At 41.1% G+C, this 18,391-nt stretch overlaps 1 protein-coding gene across 3 annotated transcripts in view; it reads right to left on the bottom strand.

Annotated features, from left to right (window-relative positions):
• Positions 1–18,391, bottom strand: part of KCNG2 (potassium voltage-gated channel modifier subfamily G member 2) — a 57,171-nt gene that overhangs the window by 13,695 nt on the left and 25,085 nt on the right. For all 3 annotated transcript variants that reach the window (XM_032713321.1, XM_032713311.1, XM_032713331.1), the window contains exon 2: positions 12,872–13,695. In XM_032713321.1, coding sequence (XP_032569212.1) covers positions 12,872–13,627 — 756 coding nt within the window. In that variant the 5' untranslated portion in view covers positions 13,628–13,695. The remainder of the gene's footprint in view (positions 1–12,871; positions 13,696–18,391) is intronic.

Below are 18,391 nucleotides of genomic sequence, written 5' to 3'. Positions count from 1 at the left end.
TGTGCTGCTGCACTTGCAAAGAGGATGGATGTTTACAAGGTGGATCTGACCACAGCAAAACCACACACCCTCTTATATTCTTTCTTTCTGCTCAAGGCAACAGTAAAAACAGTGCTTTCTGTGACAGTAGTGCAGAATATAAGAACTTACCTTAAAATACCCAATATTTCTACTGTATATGAAGGCAACTAGCTGCAGACTGGGAGAAAATATCTGCAGCATCTGCTCACAGGCAGGCAGCGCAGAGACCTTTTGGGAGGGTGCTGCAATTTCTCTTCTCTACCCAGTGTAGCGTGTGCCAATTTTCCAACACAGCTCAGGACGCATTGGATGGCTGGGACCTTCACACTATTCTCTGTATTTCCTATTTGAATCCAGGCTCAGAAAATGAGTTGGAGTGGAGGCAAAGGGAGTGTTTGTGTGTGTGTATGTGTGTGACTGTAGGGAAAGGTAAGGGTAGAGTGAGTGAATCATCAGAGGGGTGGGCTGGCACATATCCTGGTGAACAGCCTGTTTCTGGCTGGGGTTAAGCCCCACCAGTAGCATGTCTCAGCCCCTGCAGCACCCCCTACAAATGTAGTCAGTGCTGGACAAGATACCTTGGTTAGGATGCTGCTTTCACTTGACCAGACTCATGCCATGTCATCCTCTTCAGACAACTTCCAGGCTTCTGAGTTTTTTCTGGCTGCCCTCACCTTTAATCACAATTATGAACTGTCACTGCTTATTTCATCTTCTAAATGCCTTCAGGTCTGAATATGCATGAGGGCCAAGAAAGTCCCAGACATACAGCATCATCCTCACTGGCACCTCCTGCACCAGCAAGTCAGGGACAGGAGGGTAATTGCTCATCGACCTGTAAGGTCAGAAGAGGCTCTTGAGCTGATCCCCTGTGGAGCAGAGGATCTTGCCAAGTGGCTCATGAATCATATGCATGGCTTCAACCGAGCTAAGTTGTAATGTTTAGAAAGACTGACAGAATGTATTTAAAAATTCTATGAGATGTATGCAAGCATGTCTAGATAAATGGTTTCCATTGTTAATTACCCACACAGTAACATACTATAATTTAGAGCATGAGTTTCTCTAGCCGCAGGTTTCAGTTATTGTTCACTGTTGCCCACAGACATTCTCTTATTCTGATTCTCAGTACATTAAAACCTCTTCTAGTGTCTCATTATAAAGTAGAACTTTCAGATTTTAAATAATTTTTCAACTTTTTTTTCAACTTGCCTGCTTAATGGATACCAATCTGAAGCCTCACACTTTGTCTCTTAACTAGCATGTCAGATGGGAAATCGTGTACAGCCAGAAGTTTTACCAGGGTCTCCAAATCCTTAGAGTCCCCACTTTCCAAAGGACTCTTTTGTCCCAGGACCTTTAGGCTTTCTATGCTTAGGGGTTGCACTCTCCTGATGGCCATGCAGTTCCCTTCCCATGTTCAAATAAGTTCAGCTAACCATGCCAGATACTTCTAATGTGTCATTTCCTGTACATTTCATTCGAAATTGCTTTATCTTTTCTCCCAGATCACCAGTAAAACACTCAAGTAGCTATGGGCCAACACCAGAGACACTTGAATGTGTTTCTGCATGCACTGTCACTGGATGATGACGTCTTATGTTGGTTTTCTGCTACTATAAGATCTAAGAGAAATTCTATAAACATTTAATATGGAAGATAAGTTTTTGAAACATGCCTTTTTCTTAAGGAAGAATGTCATGTGGCGCCAATTCAAATGTTTTACAGAAGTACTTACATCAGAAGTTATTTTCTTCTGAAAACTTTTTAAACTTAAAAAAATTATACTAAGTTTGATTAATGTTCTACATAGACTAGAATTAACTATGCTACCGTCCTAAAAAATGTGGCTGATTGTACTCAGTACCATCTTTTTGATGTTTTTACTTGGAGCTAATATCATGCTTGCCTATAGAAAATCCAACAGCCTTAAAGTTTTCTCCTGGTACTTTCTCAAGCCTTTATTTAAAAGCTATTGCAACAAATTGTATAAATTTCTTTTTTTTTCCCATTTGAATGCCACTCTTCTAACTCAATTTGCCTTGAATCTAAATGTCTCCATGGACACTGCAACAAGCCCCCAGTTTCAAAAACGTTCATATTTCATCTCAATTGCCACATTTTAAGCAACAAAAATGTAAGCATTTATAAAGTTGAATGATTTAGTGCAATTTTTCTAAGTGCCACACAGATGAATCAGCTCATTACCTCAGCCTAGCTATATGAGGTCTAGCCAAATGTAAATCTGTTTGCTTTCTTTCATTCCAAACCTCTAGAATTGAAATCAACATATCCTGGAGCTCTGAGATGAAATTTCCAGATGATATTTTTATTACAAATAAATGAACAATTTCTCTCTTTCAGAACACTGGGACTGTGCTCAATAAGCCCACAGTGCACAAGTTCTCTTGCAAAAGTCAGTGGAGCAATCTACAGAGTACAAGAAGCTGTGCTGTATCCCCAGGATATTTCACAGCAGGCTATGATGAGTAGCTATAGTAATTTTACAAACATGTCAGAAGGCCAAGTGACTATTATCATGAGATTGCTTCAGAGACCCCCTGGACGATTTCCCTGTACATTTGGAGAATAAACCTATTGGTAGGTATAGATATCTATTATTATTTGGAGAATAAACCTATTGGTAGGTATCTGTGGTGGAACCACAGATATTAAAAAAACTTAAACATGCAGCATATTTTGCTGGGTGAGCCACATTGCACCAAACATAAACCAGTTAACAATGTGATGAAGTTACCAATGTTCCTATGAAAGAGTTTTAACTGTTTAATTATTTACCAGTAATGTTATATTGCAGCATACTTATACAATATTTAAAAGAAGACCTTAGCCTGCTATTTATTCATGAGAAAATATTCCATAGACTGAAAGAGTTCACTGGCACAGAATAAAGTTATTAACAAGTCAACAGGAATTTTATCTTAGTCAACTCTTGCATCATCTCCAAGTAATACAGAGGAACACTCTCCTTTTTTTTTACTTCTAAGCCTAAAACACTGCAGAGACTCTCAGGTGGCTCCCAAAGTCTATATTGTTACCTACTGTCCTCTAAATCTTCCAGGGAAGCTCCTTGACCCATAAGGATGTCTCTCTTTTCTTGGGAAAAGCAACCCAATAGAAGATGCTGCAGTGACACACAAGTTGTTAAGAGCCAGGCATGAACAGCTTAGGCAGTGACTTTGCTGAAAGAGGGAATTTTGAGCAGAAGGTCTGCAGGCTCACTAAGGGACTCTGTGTAAACATAATCCACAGTGCTGTTTCCCCCACCCACAATCCCAAAGCAACTATTAGTGAAAGAAAACACAGCATTCCTCTTAACCTTCCTGATAAAACAGAGAAAGATTTTCTTACTGGGACCATGTTTCCTTTATCTTCTCTTGAAGAAGCTACCACGATGGAACAACTAAGTGTGTCCGCTAAAGTTCAGAGAGCTTCAGTGAAGCAGGAAGGGTGGATTTTTTTTTTGTTTTTTTTTTTTTTTTTTCAGTAGGGGAAGGACTGCAGAAAGTAATTTCTTTTCTTCCCAAGAGGCGCCAGGTAGGAACTCTCCAAATATAATAAAACTAAATACAACCTGTTGTTATCCAGCACTCTGTCCACACAACCAATAACAAGAATAATCAATCATTCCTTCAAACGTTTTCTATTAATTACCAGCTTAAGGCAGCCCTGCAAAGAGGAAGGCCTATCTCTGAAAAGAGTTGGCAAAGCTGGCATATTGTGTGCTATTTGGCCAGGGGGTTTCCAGGCAGCTGGGGTCCTGGGCAGCGGCAGTCAGAGCTGGTGCAGTGGTCAGTGTGCTGTGCAACAGCGATGCTGGGAACTGATAACAGCAAATGTGTCTTCCTAGTGTGTGAAGAGAGCAATGCTGCACTTGGTAAAATACAGATACTGAGATAAAACAGCTGGATGTGGACAGCCAGTAAAGGACAGATTTAGAGTCAGATCCACAAAGGATAGACTAATACATGTATTCTTTTACCTTAAGGGCTGTATCATTCAGATAGCTCACAGACAAGCACAGTTACCAGTTGTCATAGTTTGAGATTGGCCCCCCCGAGAGTCTGAGGGGCTCAGAGGTGATTTGGTGCCAGGGCAGTGTTCCCTGGAGAGCCAGTCACCATTCATGTTGTTCGCTTCTGCTAAAAATCATATATACAGCCACCTGAAGCTGTTGGCAGTTCTTCTGTTGGTGTCTGCTGTGTGTAGGTGTAGAAGGCCAGGGGGTGGCTGGGCTCCTTCTTTCCCCCCTCTGGGGGGTAAGGGGAGCCCTGCAGCCCCCAACTTTGCCTAGGCCAGAGTTAGAGGCAGCATTTGGAGTGTGTGCTGTGAAGGAAGAGATTCACAGCACCTGAGGTAAGAGGGATGAGGCCAGGCCCTCTTTCCCCCTCCCTGCATCTGCAGGACACTTGGGACAGCGTATAACTGGATTGAGCTGCCTGTGGCCAAGGCTAGGGGGCTTTTATTCCCCTCCACTGCATTGAGGCTGGTGGGGGGTGGATTTTAAGGCTGAGTATTGAAGCAGAGCCAAGTGGACAGGCTGCTGACGAAACAGCTCGGAGCCAGGGAAAGGAATCCCAGGTGAAATTGGAGACGGACCGAAGAGAGAAGCCCGGAGGATGTCTCTGCTGTGATTTAAACGCAGGACAGACGAAAACCCAGAGGAGGAATCAACATTCCAGGATGCATACATTGATAAGCTACACTACAGCAGCCTACGAACCGAGGTATGAGACTGAGAGAGAGAATGACACAGCAGAGACTGACATGGGACCGAGGAGAAAGGACTCAAAGCTACTTTCTTGGACTTTGTGAGGAGAAAAAACTTCCACAAACAGCTGGAGCTTGGTGAGGGGGGAGCGTTCGGGTCCCCAAACACTCCCACAAGGGAGAGACTGGTTTGCAACCTTGAAAGGCTCTTCCTGGACTAAAGTAAAAAGGAGGGGCTTAAAGGACTGACAGAAATGTAATATATATATATAGTTGCCTTTAGTTTGTATAGTATTTATTTGTGTAAATAAATGTATATACTTCCCCTTCCCCCTATAGAAGCCTCTGGCCTGAAAGTTTCTCTCTGGTGTTGGGATAAATTCTGGGAAGGGGTGGGGGGAAGCCTGGAAATTGGATTTTGGATTTCTAAAGTGGCTCAAACTGCCACAGCAGTAAAATGATCAAAGGACATGATCACCACTTCTTGTTATTTGCAAAGAACTTTCTGCGATTGGTCTTATAAATTCCATAGGAGTCAGATAAAAGATGCACACCACTCCAAAATCCCCCACAGAACTTGACATTTAAGTTTTAGATTGAGCAGTACAGAGGTTCTTGACTCCTTGACTTTAAAGCTGTCTGTGTGGCACATGGAAGCAACATTACTTTATCAAACCCCATCACTTTCAACTGCTTTCGGACAAACCAGAGCTGTCTGAAAGACAGCTTGCACAGCAAATTTCTCTGACCATTAGAGAGGAGCTGGGAGACCATATTATGATGACTCAGACTTGCAAACTTTGTAGTTACTCCTCAGTTTTGGACTCTAAGGATATCGTACAGTAATTGCATCTTGCATGAGTCACAAGTTGGTCTCCCTTGTGAAAAGGGTTTTCTTGCTTAGAAATGTAGCTCACAGACTGAAGCACAAAGAGTGTACCCATGTACCTGAACACCAGGTAGATGTAGTTCTATTTCTGTTATTATGATGGTCATAGACATTGTGATTAAGATGCTTGTGTTCTGTCACAAAGCATTCACAATCTAAGGGCAGGATTAAACAAAACAGGTGATGGAACTACATAAGGCCAATTGAGAACCTAAACAAGAAAGCAAACTTCTTCATATTGCCAATGACTGGAGCTGTGGGTAAAAGACGTTCTCAGGGCTTGTAATTTGTTATGTGTTATCATTTTGATTTAAGTACTATCTGAGGAGAAAACCTAATTTAAGCTTGTGAAATTAAAAAAAAAAAAGAAACACCATACTTCTAGTTAAAATACAGTTCTGCAGTGTTCTGAGTGCTACGTCCCTTAAGCAAGGACATGTGAATGTGAAACTGAATATGAATCTCATGTGTCTACACACACTGTGCACAATGTAGAAAAGGCAGGTGACAATTGCTAGTGAGTCATTTGGTCTTTCCCTAGCCTCCAGCCAGATGTGGCCTGAAGTGTCTGGAGCAAACACAAAATGCAAACAAGCAATATAGGGGACAAGTACAGTAGATCAGTTCAGATGCCAAAACTGGTGATGCTGTTACAGCTCATAATTTTTGGCATTTAAACTGCAGAGCTGAGAAAATGGTATAACGAATTCTCAGATGATCCCCAGGGAAATTAGTTAGTCCAATTCCCCAAGACTCTTTTTATAAAAAGTCACCCTCAGTGCCTATACACTATAAATAGTTATCTGTAATACCAGCGGGGAGATTTTTTTTAATGCATGGGTTTTTTTGACTGTGCTGTAATTTCTAGAACAGTTTATTTCACAAAGAAAGGAAAAACACAAGCTGCAATTTATTAAGACTTTCATTCATGAAAACAAACCATCTCTGCATCACATGAGGCCCTAAGTTAAAATCAAGGTCTTGTTATCACATGCAGAATGACAACTGAACAGTCAGAAGAGAGAGAAAGTGGTAAAAATGAGCTCTCCAGCAATGAAAAGCTTAATTCCAGAGTTTCAAGTAGAGTGGCATTTTAGGCACTGCCAACAATTGTTTTACTCCCTTACATTACTTTTCACCAAAATAAGCAAATGATTTAATGTAAAAATGTGTTATCCCCAGCTAGAAGGACCCCAAACTGCAAGAGTTTTGAGACAAGATAGTATTCAATAAAATGACATTTCTGACACACTGAGGCTGTGAATCTTGTATGTGTTCCTATTGAGCTACCTATTTAGACTACAAACCTAATAAAATCAATAGTTATAACTGCAGAATCACAGAATGGCTGAGGTTGCATGGGATGTCTGGAGATCACCTGGTCCAGCCCCTTCTACCTGCTCAAACAGGGCCACATAGCTGTCCAGGACTGTGTCTAGGTAGCTTTTGAATATCTCCAAGGATGAATATGCTACAACCTCCCTGGGCAACCTGCACCAGTCCTTGGCCACCCTCACAATGAAAAGGTATTTCAGAGGTAAATGCTTGTGTTTTATGTCACCTCTGGTCCTGTCACTAGGCACCACTGCAAAGAGCCTGGTTCTGTCCTCTGTGACCCCTCCCTGCAGATATTTCTACACATTGATGAGATGCCCCTGAACCTTCTCTTCTCCAGTCTAAACAGTCCCAGCTCTCACAGCCTTTCCTATAGGGGAGATGCTCCAGCCCCTCCATCATCTTCATGGCTCTACATTGGTCTTTGTCCAGTATGCCTATATCTCTCTTGTACTGGGGACCCAGAACTTGACACAGCGCTCCAGGTGTGGCCTCACCAGCACTGAGCAGAGAGGAAAAACACCTCCCTCGACCTACCGGCAATGCCTAACACAGCCCAGGATACCAGTAGCCTTCTTTGTTGCAAGGGCACATTGCTGGCTCATGGTAAACTTGGTGTCCAGCAGGACCCCCAGGTCCTATTCTGCTGAGCTCCTTTGCATCTCGGTGGCCTCCAGCATGTACTGGTGTGAGGGACTGTTCCTTGCCGGGTGCAGGACTCTTCATTTCTCCTTGCTGAGCTTGCTGAGGTTCCACAGGCTTCCTGAGCCCATTTCTCCAGCCTGGCAAGGTAATTCAGGGCAGCAGAACAACTGTCTGACCTATCAGTCACTCACCTGAAGTTCCTGTCATCAGCAAACTTGCTGCAGGTACACTCTGCTTCATCCTCCAGGCCACTAATAAAGATGTCTAACAAGACTGGACCCAGTACAGAGCCCTGGGGTACGCCGTTTAGCTAGTGGCCTCCAACTAGACTTCATGTCGCTGATCACCATGCTCGGGCACAGCCATTCAGCCAGTTTTCAATCCACCTCACTGTCTGCTCATGCACCCCTTACAGCAACAGCTTGTCTAAGAAAAGCTATTGAGAATCATTATACAAGACTCTTTTAACCTTGTCTGAGATTACTTTTGTGTGTACCTTTGTGAAATGAAATCTTTAGTCACGATTGTTTAAAACACACATTCACCATTTATCTATTATCAACATTATGAAAGTTGAAGAACAGTGTGTAAATTAAGCTTAGAAGGTTAAATGGTTTTGGCTTCTTTATGAGCTATTATTAACTTCATTATTTATAAACCTCTCTCTTTGTTGTAATGTTCTTTAGCTGAAGGTTATTGAACTGTAACTTCCTATCACAGCATCTTTAATTAGGCCAGCTTTTCCCAACACGTTAGGAAGCATGGTGAAGAAGGAAGTATCACACAATCACAGAATATGCTGAATTGGAAGGGACTCACAAGAATCATTGAGTCCAACTCCTGCCCCTGCACAGGACTATTCCCAAGGGGTCACACAATGTGCCTGAGAGTATCATCCAAATGCTTCTTGAACTCTGTCAGGCTTGGTACTGTGACCACTTCCCTGGGGAGCCTGTTCCAGCACCCAGCCACTGATCTGCTTCTGTTTTACACTGTGGTATTACAAATGATTGAGCTCAGGAGTACTCAGGCCTATAAATGCTTTTGTGAATCAGAACAAAATGTTTGATGTTAATGTCTGAGTTCACTACCCTTTCTTCTGTGATGAGGAAGGTTGTCTAACAAAAGAAAGAAGACTTCTTCAGATAGAAATGGTCAACATTTCTGTTTTCAACAAGAAAAAAAATGAAGAGTTCAGTATGATGACCATCTGGCTTCAAGTTGAATCTCTCAATGTCTTTTGCTTGTTCAGCTCCTACTGTGTTTAAAGTTTTTGCTGTAATGTATCCCCATCTGGTTTAAGACTGATGTATTAGCTGCTTTCCTTAAGTCACTCAATGCCTGGCCATTTGTTTACAGAGTTGAGAAGCCCACTTAAAGGTATCATACGCCTAAAATGCCTTAAGGATATTTTTATGCCTCTGTATATTTTTACGTCTTGGAGACGACTTTTGTGGTGGTCTTGAAAGAACTCAGTGACTGAGGGTTCCTGCTATGATTCTGTCTCAGCAGATTTTACCTTTAGAGAAGACTTTTCACCATTAAATCTAAATCTTACATAGAAATCTCCTTTCTGAAAATTTTGAAATTAAAAAATTAGCATTGTCTTGTTACTTTACACAGAAGAATGTGACTGTCTTCACAGGTTTGTTTTCTTTATACATTTGAAGTATCCCTTTCCTGAAATTTCCAGAAGCAGCTATTATACATATTACTGGACCAGTGGATTTTATTTAATTTAATCAGGAAATAAAAGCTAAATGAGAAAAAATTGACAAAATATATGTCCTAGTTCAGTAAGTAAAACATAATTTAGTATCTGATTCTGTTAACTTTACTGATAATTGTGCAGCATCTGAAACACATGCTACTACTTCCCAAAAAGAGTAACACAAGGTGAATCAAGGTGACCATTAGTAAGAACAAGACAAATACAGTACAGGGGAACACCATCCTTCCCATTCTTGTTAAACCACTGGGGATTGCAACTGTCATCCAGAACATCTGGACCATTTGATAAAGTTAACAAAATATATGATTGAGTCTTCTGCTGTATTCTAAAAGAGATAGGCAGGCACCTTAAATAATTTCCTCACCCACTTGGTCATTACTTCTAACTTTCAAGGTCCCACACTTGCATCTTGTGTGAGGTCATTTACACCTCTGCAGGACATCACTGGGTGTAACAGCTCATCCATTCAGATGGCATTAAAGGATCGGGGTATGGAAAATTGCTTCCCCCAGAAAAACCACAGCATGGGTTTTTTCATGATTGGTTCCTCTGTCTTTCCCTGAAGCAATAAAAGGAGAGAGAGATGGCACATAGAGCTTTTGTTTTCTGTAAAAACACCAGCTCTGACACAGAACCATAACAACAGTAATGCCAGCCAGAAAACCTGGAAAATCCATTTTCTGCTTGTTAGGAGACTGCAAAAGCAGACCAAACAACTATCGCTGGGCAGAAATTTTAATCTAGATACTGGGGACACAGCTCAGAATTATTAACGTGAATTTGAACTCACATGATCTCTCTTCTCTCCAAATCTGTTATGTGAAGAGCTGCATTGGCTTGCTAAGCCACATAGAGAGTACACACAAAGAGTTTGCAGCCTAGGTTTCTGACCTTACAAGTGATTCCATGTGGGCAGATGCCTGATTTCCTGCCCAGCCAGAAGTGATCCTTCACCTGTCCCCTGTGCAAGAGAGCCACCTTTGTCTCAAACAAAATACTCCTTTCCAATCTGTCCACAGACCTTCCCTGTGCAAAAAGCAGAACAAAGATTATTGCAGGAGCTCTGTGCTTTTAGAATTTAAGGACACAGAAAAATGTAGGAGAATTTATTCTGATCTTCTCTGCATTGCAAGCATTTTGCTTTTGTAACTTGATCTGTGATTGGTAATTTACTTTTGATTGAAGTAGAGTGTGTTTAGCTGAAGGCTACCTACCAGGAGGGCACTGAGCTTTGAACTGAAAAAGTCTAAAAATACAAAATCCACTAATTCTCTTCCTAGTCTGTCCCAGTAATTAATCACTGTGGTATTAAAAATTGGCATATAGTTTCCCATATGAATTTCCCAGGATTCAGCTTTTATCCATGCATCATCTCCTTGCTTAATTTAAAGGTCTTTTAGATGATACAGTTCTCCTCCCCTCATAAAAAACCACTTATGTGCTTAAATCACTTATGTGCTTCCTTCCAATAATGTAAATTAACTGAAACGTTCAAGTTTCTTACTGTATGGCATTTTCTACAGGTGTCTAAGATTTACAGTTTTTTTCACCCTCTTCCACTTTTTCAAAACACCATTAAAAATAGTAATGTGAGAGTCGACTGCAGCATTCTAATGTCAGTCTCACCAATACAGGCACAAGGAATCTTCCAGCTTCTAATCACTGCTCCTCAGCTTAGATACTCAAGGGTGACATTAACCCTTCTGACTTTATGCTGCAATAGGAACTTACAGTAGTTGTACCCTAAATCCTATTTAGAATCTCATTTTGGGAGTCAGACTCTGTTTTTACAAGAGCAAGTCTGCATTCATCTTTATTGCACAATTTTGCATTTGATTATGAAAATGTGCTACTTCTAATGGTCCCAACTTACCAAGAAATCCAGGCTTCTTTCATACTCTTGCTTTATCCTCACTATTACCCTGCTCCACCCAACAAAACATTATTAGCCAATTATTATGAGTCCCTATTTGTGTTTATACCATTAATAACAATATAAGGTGCCTAACCTCTGGGAATTCTAGAAGTAATTGCTCAGCTCTCACTTAAACCCAGGAACATTTGAACACTAAATACACCTCAGTTTTCAACAGTAAAATATCCCTTGTGCTTAGAATTCCAAGATACTGAAGAATTGATGGTTAATTACAGTAAAAGGCATGTGTTTTGGAAATGATATTTCTTTTAAAATTATTAGGACAATATAGTGTTAATTAGTACCCAGTATCCTCAACTTTTAAACCATAAAAAGCCTTTAAAATAGAGATCTTATAATAAATCATATATCAATTAACATACCAAATGTTTCATCTTTTTTTTTTTGGCTGCTACTGAGTGAGTCTGATTCCTTATCAAAATACTGAGTTGATATGTAATCTCAACAGACCTGGCAAGCAAAGGGTGGATTTAACGGTACGTGAGGTAATCAGTCAAACGCAGAGGTCTCTCTGCAGTGGCTGGACCCGTCTTCCATCAGCATACATTTTATTTCCAATGCAACAAAACAGTAAATGACCACCCTCTTTCCAGCTAGTGGCACTGGGGGACGAGCCATCTAGCCCCTGGGTGATGACACACAGGGAGATTGCTGCTTCCAGGAGCGCTTAGCCTTCAGCTGAGAGGCAGAACTTCATGGGGTGAAGTAGTCAGTAGCTGAAGTTCACAACCACACTTAATGACCATGGGGCTGGGAAATAAGCCCACACATTTAGTATCAAGCTTGGACTTGGGTAAAACCAGAGAGGCCATGAACTCTTCAAAACATTCCCACCTCCCAGATCCCTTAGACTGCATTTCAGCCTATATGTAAATAAAACATGATGTTCTCCTCTATCATTTTTCAGAAAAGCTCTCACTGGCATACATAGAATTAATCCTAGGAAAGTGAACTGCTTGGGACTAAACCCTTAGGGAATTTGGTGAACTGAAGAATAAACAAAATATATGTAAGACTTGATTTTCAAGGGCATAAATCATCCACAGCTTATGCCTGAGAATACTAAACACATCTGAAAATTGGGACAATTGCTCTGTTTCTGCTGTTAAGTTGCTGCCTCAGCTTCCTTGGCCTTTATCTCACTCTATAACATCAAAATACTTTAGATATGGTTTTTACACTGGGGTACTGAGAGTTCATTCAAAGTGTTAAAGTACCCTTAGGGAAAACTGCTCTGTTAACTCTAAACCTAATCTCAAAACATTAAGCCACAAGCAAGGCTGATTTTTTATCCCCACAATAGCTAGTTTGTCATCTGGTTAGAGATGTCAGAAAACAAACCTGTTGGGCAAAACTATCTGCTGGTGTGAACTGGCAAAGCTGTTCTGGCAAGGCAGTGTTTGGCCCAGTCTTCCCTCAGTCTGAAGTGACGTAATGCTTTGTGTGCTCTACCCCAGACAGCCCTCCACTCCTTATGTACTGAATGCAATACCTTCATATTTGCTGGAATGATTTTGCCTGTCACCTTCCCCGAGGAGACAAAATGCAAAACACGCTTTACTCCAAAAAAAGCTGCACTCACCCGATCTTCTTCTTCTCTTACATCTGGCATGGTGCTGATGCAGAGGCTGACTGCAGTGATGGCAACAAAAGAGATTGAAATACAAGCAAAGATCTTCCCTGGGATCCCTGAGTGGGGGTTCTCTACCATATCCCTAAGCTTTCTCATGCACAGACTCAATCGGCTGGTGTCCTGGAAGGCACATTGCGCAGCTTCACTAAATACCATCTCCCTTTCAAACAGCCTGGCCTCAGCTGCCTCTTCCTCTTTCTGTCGCAATCTCTTTTTACAGCACCACTCCAGGTGGTCCTCTTCTATCCCCCAGTACACAAGCTCCTCCTGGAAAGAAAGAGCGCACATCTCCCTGAGAAGCCTCAGCTTCCCAGCTGTCAGGAAAGTCATGATTGTCCTGAAGGCACTAGGATTACGGTCAAAAAAAAATTCATTGCAGCTAACATCATAATCATCGCAGATGTTCATGATCTCATCATAGTTGTTGCAAGACTTTAGCTTCCCAAGCCTGGTCAAGGGGCAGTTCTCCAAGGTGGTCCATGGAATTTTGTATTTAATACCGCCTACATTGATGATCACAAACCTGGACCGGTCATCGATGTGGGCTAAGTAGCACAAGTCTTCTCCAGGATGCAAAAGTTTGGCCTTTTGGTAGAAGAATCCTTTTTTGGTTTGCACTTCACACAGGTTTTCCAAGTTGTTGAAGGAGTAAGTGCTGAACTCAGGATCTGCATTCCCAGTGAGCAATGCCATTTCATGATACATCTGTAGAGTCCATAGGGAGGTTGTGGCTACTCAAACAAAAGCATCTGAAGCTTGACCAGAAAGTCTATCTGTAAAAAAAGGATTTTAAAATTACAATAAAAGTAGGACATTGTTAGATGATAAATAATCCTATCCTCTCATCCCCAAGAAACTTTTCCCTGTGGCATTATTTTTCCCCCTATTATTTTAGGAGTATCTTTGCTTGATAGTTGCTTGGGGAAAGAACTTAAACTACAATCAGGTCAGAAGCCATGTTGATACTTCAAGAGAGTTTAGTCAGTGAATGAATTTACATTTTAGCAACTTAATAAAGAAACTTATTGTAAATTTTTTTTATTATTTTGGCCCATCTACATAATGTTCCTATTACAAAATGCCCATAGTGTGAGGATAAAACAAACACCTACAGTACAGTCAGAAATGTAAATGCAGAAATGTGGGTAATTCCCAATTTAAATTCACTATGCCTAGGTAGCAATAGCAATGAATATCTGGGAGCTGAGAATCCAGCCTGCAGCCAGCACCCAGGTTTGGGTGCTTGAATCTCCATAGCACTATGGAGACTCATTTGCCACTGGTACCCCAGCTAATTGGATTAAAGCTACATTGGGAGTATCTACCAGAATAGCCCCACTTTAAGGGTAGAAAAGCTTTTGTTCTATGCTGGAGTACCTGCCTTCCTGACTACTGACATCTCTAGTAGGAAGGTGGGCATGCTGTGTCTGAGCCGAAACCAGAGCTTGCCTGGGATGCTGGAGCTGCTGAAGGCTCTTCTGTGGGTTTGGCTGTAGGAGATGGAGAGGGTGCCAACAAGCCTGGCAGCAGCTCTGAAACGGGATATCAAACCTAAGAATGAAGCCGAGCTGGAAGTGAACTGGTTGCTGCTCTTACTTCTGGATAGCGCAGAACCCAACTGGTCATATTTAGCAGGAATTATGCATATTATGTATAATTCCAGGATTTAGTTTGTGCCTTCTGCTTACCCCTCCTTTACCAAACCACAATCCACATAGTTTCCTTACTTTCTCTAAAGCTCGTCACCCACATTCTTCAAAGCAGTCTCTCCGAATCAGTACTGGGGATGACTTGAAATGCTACTATGTAATTGCACTTGTGAATCACCCAAAACTTCCTGAATTGCTCAAATATGAAGTAGGAAACAAGAAATCAGTGTCGGACTATTGAGATTCCACACAAAAGACCTGGACTGAGAATGGATGCAGTGATGGCGAACAGTCTTAACCAGGGGAGGTAAAAACCTTACAAGTTGACAAAAGATAGGAGAAAAAGCTGAGTAGTGAAGGATAGACTGACATAATTGATGACAGGATGAGGCAGTGACTCCATAATTTATAAGCAACATTCTCCAATTCCCTCTGAATCTCATGCCTCAGCTGGGAGAGAACAACAAACAAGTGGGTACCAGGAAAAATCAGAGAGCACACACATTGAAACACATTCCCAGAGGACCATCTTCCTTTATCTTTAATCAGCACACTAACTCTTAACTCATTAGACTTAGTCAAAACGATCTCTGACAGAGAGTGGTGAATATTTGCTACCATAGCACTGAATCACCGTCTAAATATTCTTACCAACTGCACTCAAACAACAACACAGCAATAACAGTGGTACTCCTGCTTCAACATTTCTATAAGGACTCAGTCACTGAATTTTAGAATGGCATTTACATTGGATATTTGCAAAAGGTCAGGAAGGTTGGTTTATATACAAAAAGCTACAGTCATCTAGAGATACTTTTCAGCACTGTGAAAATTTCAGAAGAGCTAATGATGCTAAAGTCTCTCCAATTTCACTTCAGGGAAAGAAATAATTGTTTGAACATCTGTTTATACAGGGCAGCATGAGCAACAGAGAAAAGCTCCTTCACCTGGGTAAGGGCCAGTAAAGGGCAATAGGAGCAACACACTGTTACGGTGCTTCTACGGCACAGGCTCGAATGCAGCTGGGGTTGCAAATGCCACAATGAGTGAGCACTGTCAGCACAGCATATGCTTTAAAGATTTAGTCTCTTGTTGCTTTCTGTTGGTAAGATAAAATATTCACTGCCACTACTGAGAGCTTTGTGCTTTTGTTTTCATGCCTCGCTTGTTCTACAAGTCAACATACTAAAAGTGGTTTACATTGTTTTGAGATCAAGGCCAGGATTTGCTTTTCTCCTCTCCCTCGTGTAGCAGGTTGCTGCATAAAGGGGCCAGATACATTTCACAGAATTATTTTGAATCTAATCTTATATGCACTTCTTCCTCCTTCTAAGTAGCAGCTAGCTCAATGTGAAAATCTGTAAGCATGTTGTTTGCTACAAAATCTCTGAATCTTGGTTAAATATAAAGCTTAACGAAGGAGCTTTTTTTTTTTTCTTTTTTTGTATCGTCAGTGGATAAACAGAAAGAGAACAGAAGTAGTTATGGATAGTATTGCCTCTGGTTTAACAGGTTGATTCTGGACAGTACTGGTAGCACCAGGTGCTGGAGTTTATCTACTATGGTGAATTTTCTGACATGATACTTCAAGATCCCAGAATCCATACTAGCATACCTTATTAGATGGCAGCATTTGTTTTGGAAATCTCAGATTAAAAGATAAGCATGTGAAGACAGTTGTATTTATTATTCTCCTTGCCATCTCTGTGAAATGGCTGACCAAGACCAGGGCTCGGATGTCAATGGAACAACATGGAAAAGCTTCTTCTGCCACATTAACTGTCTAGAGAAAAACAACATACATCACTGTGCATTCCCAATTTGGCATCTATCCTGAGAAGTAAAACAAGCCTGGAAGGTCTGTCTCTGATCTTATGTGCATGGAATGTATCATGACTCTCACTAAATATTAAAGGGTATTTGAAAATTATGTGGGTCTTAAAATACTCTCTGCATGCCAAGGTTATCTGATGTATGCACATGCCTGCAGTAAAGCATCCTATTGAAGATTAACTTTAAAAGCCAATACTTCCAGAAATGATACTACTTTATCATCCAGTTGGCATTTCTACCATTTAATCTGACACATGGGTGCAGGAAAGACTATTAAAGCACAGTCTGGAATAAGCTGTCCATCACAGGGATGAAGGACAGAATTTGATTCTATATTTGTAGTTCATAATTTTACAGTGCTGTGGGAGAAATGCTGCATGAATGTTTCAGTTTGATGATCATATACAGGGTGGGTCATACATATTGTGGATTCTTTTCTTTTTTAAGTAGAGTCAAACAATTTTTATTCACTAAGAAGTATTTTCTTTGGCCATCTATGTATGTATATGTATTCATGCACACACGAATTCAGCCAAATTGTGTCAACAACAGACAGTTGAGATCTTCAAAACACAAGTATTTTCCATCAAAGATTTTAAAGATTAAATAAATGTCATAAGCACACAACTGCTTCTCCTTTTTGTTGAATTATTTTCTCAATTGAGAGAGGGCTATTTCCTGACTTACTGCCTTCTCACTTTTTCCACTTCCATCACTGCTCTTCACACAAACATTCCTCATTGTCCTATTCTATCAGTACTGTTGCATCTAAGTCACATGTGGCTCCACTGGTCTCAAGCTGCCATGAATAAGAATGAAAAATAGGGCAAAACATCCCTGCTGACAGGTCGATCAGCCTGGCGAGGAGAGCTTTAAAACAGGGATGATGGGGAGGCAGTGGTGGAGCAAAGACTGCAGGGTACTATGGTCAAGAGAGATCTTGTGCTGAGGGTGACCACATGAAGTGTGTGCACATAAATGAGGGTATACCTATAGGAAAGCGTCATGGGCAAAGCACTTACAACTTTTCTGAGAAATCAACTGGACTAGGAGGCTCTGAAGTGCCTGTACAGCAATGCATGCAGACAGGGAGAAAACAGGAAAAATTCAGAGGTCTTTGTGCAGTTGCACAGAAGAATCTGGTATGGTGAGGGTGGTCAAACACTGGAACAGAATGCCAAGAGTGGTGGTGGAGTCTCCATCCTTGGAGATATTCAAAACCCATCTGGACACAGTCCCGGGTAACTTGTTCTAGCTGATGCCACTTTGAGCAGTGGAAACTAAATCAGATGAAATTCAGGGTCCCTTCCTACCTCAACTACTCCATGATTTTGTAAACAGTCTCTTTTTAACTGCTGCTGTAAGTTACAAAGGTTTACACTCATACTACAATAGCAAAAGGAAACCATGAGGCCTTTTAGTAATTAATGTTTCAAGATTTCTTTTGTGAAATGAAACACATTTTGACAGAGTACAGGTTATTGTGTCATAATTTAAAGCCACAGACAGGAAACATAGATTAGGGTGACCACAAGATGTTTTCTCTCAATTCCAATGGGAGTTGAGTCAGTGAATCTGTTCTGCAGTGCTCAGCCATTTCCAGTCAGAGATGTGCTGAAACCTGACATTGCTGCCTGGGACCAAAGTAATTCCTACTTCTGCCTGTGACATGATTTACAAATCACAACACACACAATCACTTTAATAGTAAACTTTACACATGCAATTGATCATCCAATTGGTGATATTACAGCTAACACTTTGGGTGAGGAGGTTCAGGAGATCTGGGTTACTCTTCTACTCACTATAATTCAGTAGAACGTGGACTTCCAGTTACGAGTCCCTGCCAGGCGCTGTTGAAACATGGAGAGGAAAGCATCTGCCCACAAGTCTTACAACATACAGAACAGATGGGGTGCAAGAAATACACAGATTTAAAAAACAAAACAAACCCCAGTGAAACAAAACAGAATAGATACCTCTTGAA

The sequence above is a fragment of the Chiroxiphia lanceolata genome, chromosome 1 (genome assembly GCF_009829145.1).
Source record: "Chiroxiphia lanceolata isolate bChiLan1 chromosome 1, bChiLan1.pri, whole genome shotgun sequence".
Taxonomy (NCBI): Eukaryota; Metazoa; Chordata; class Aves; order Passeriformes; family Pipridae; genus Chiroxiphia; species Chiroxiphia lanceolata.
The sequence above is the reverse complement of the archived record's forward strand: the minus strand, read 5'-3'. Positions and strand labels throughout refer to the sequence as shown.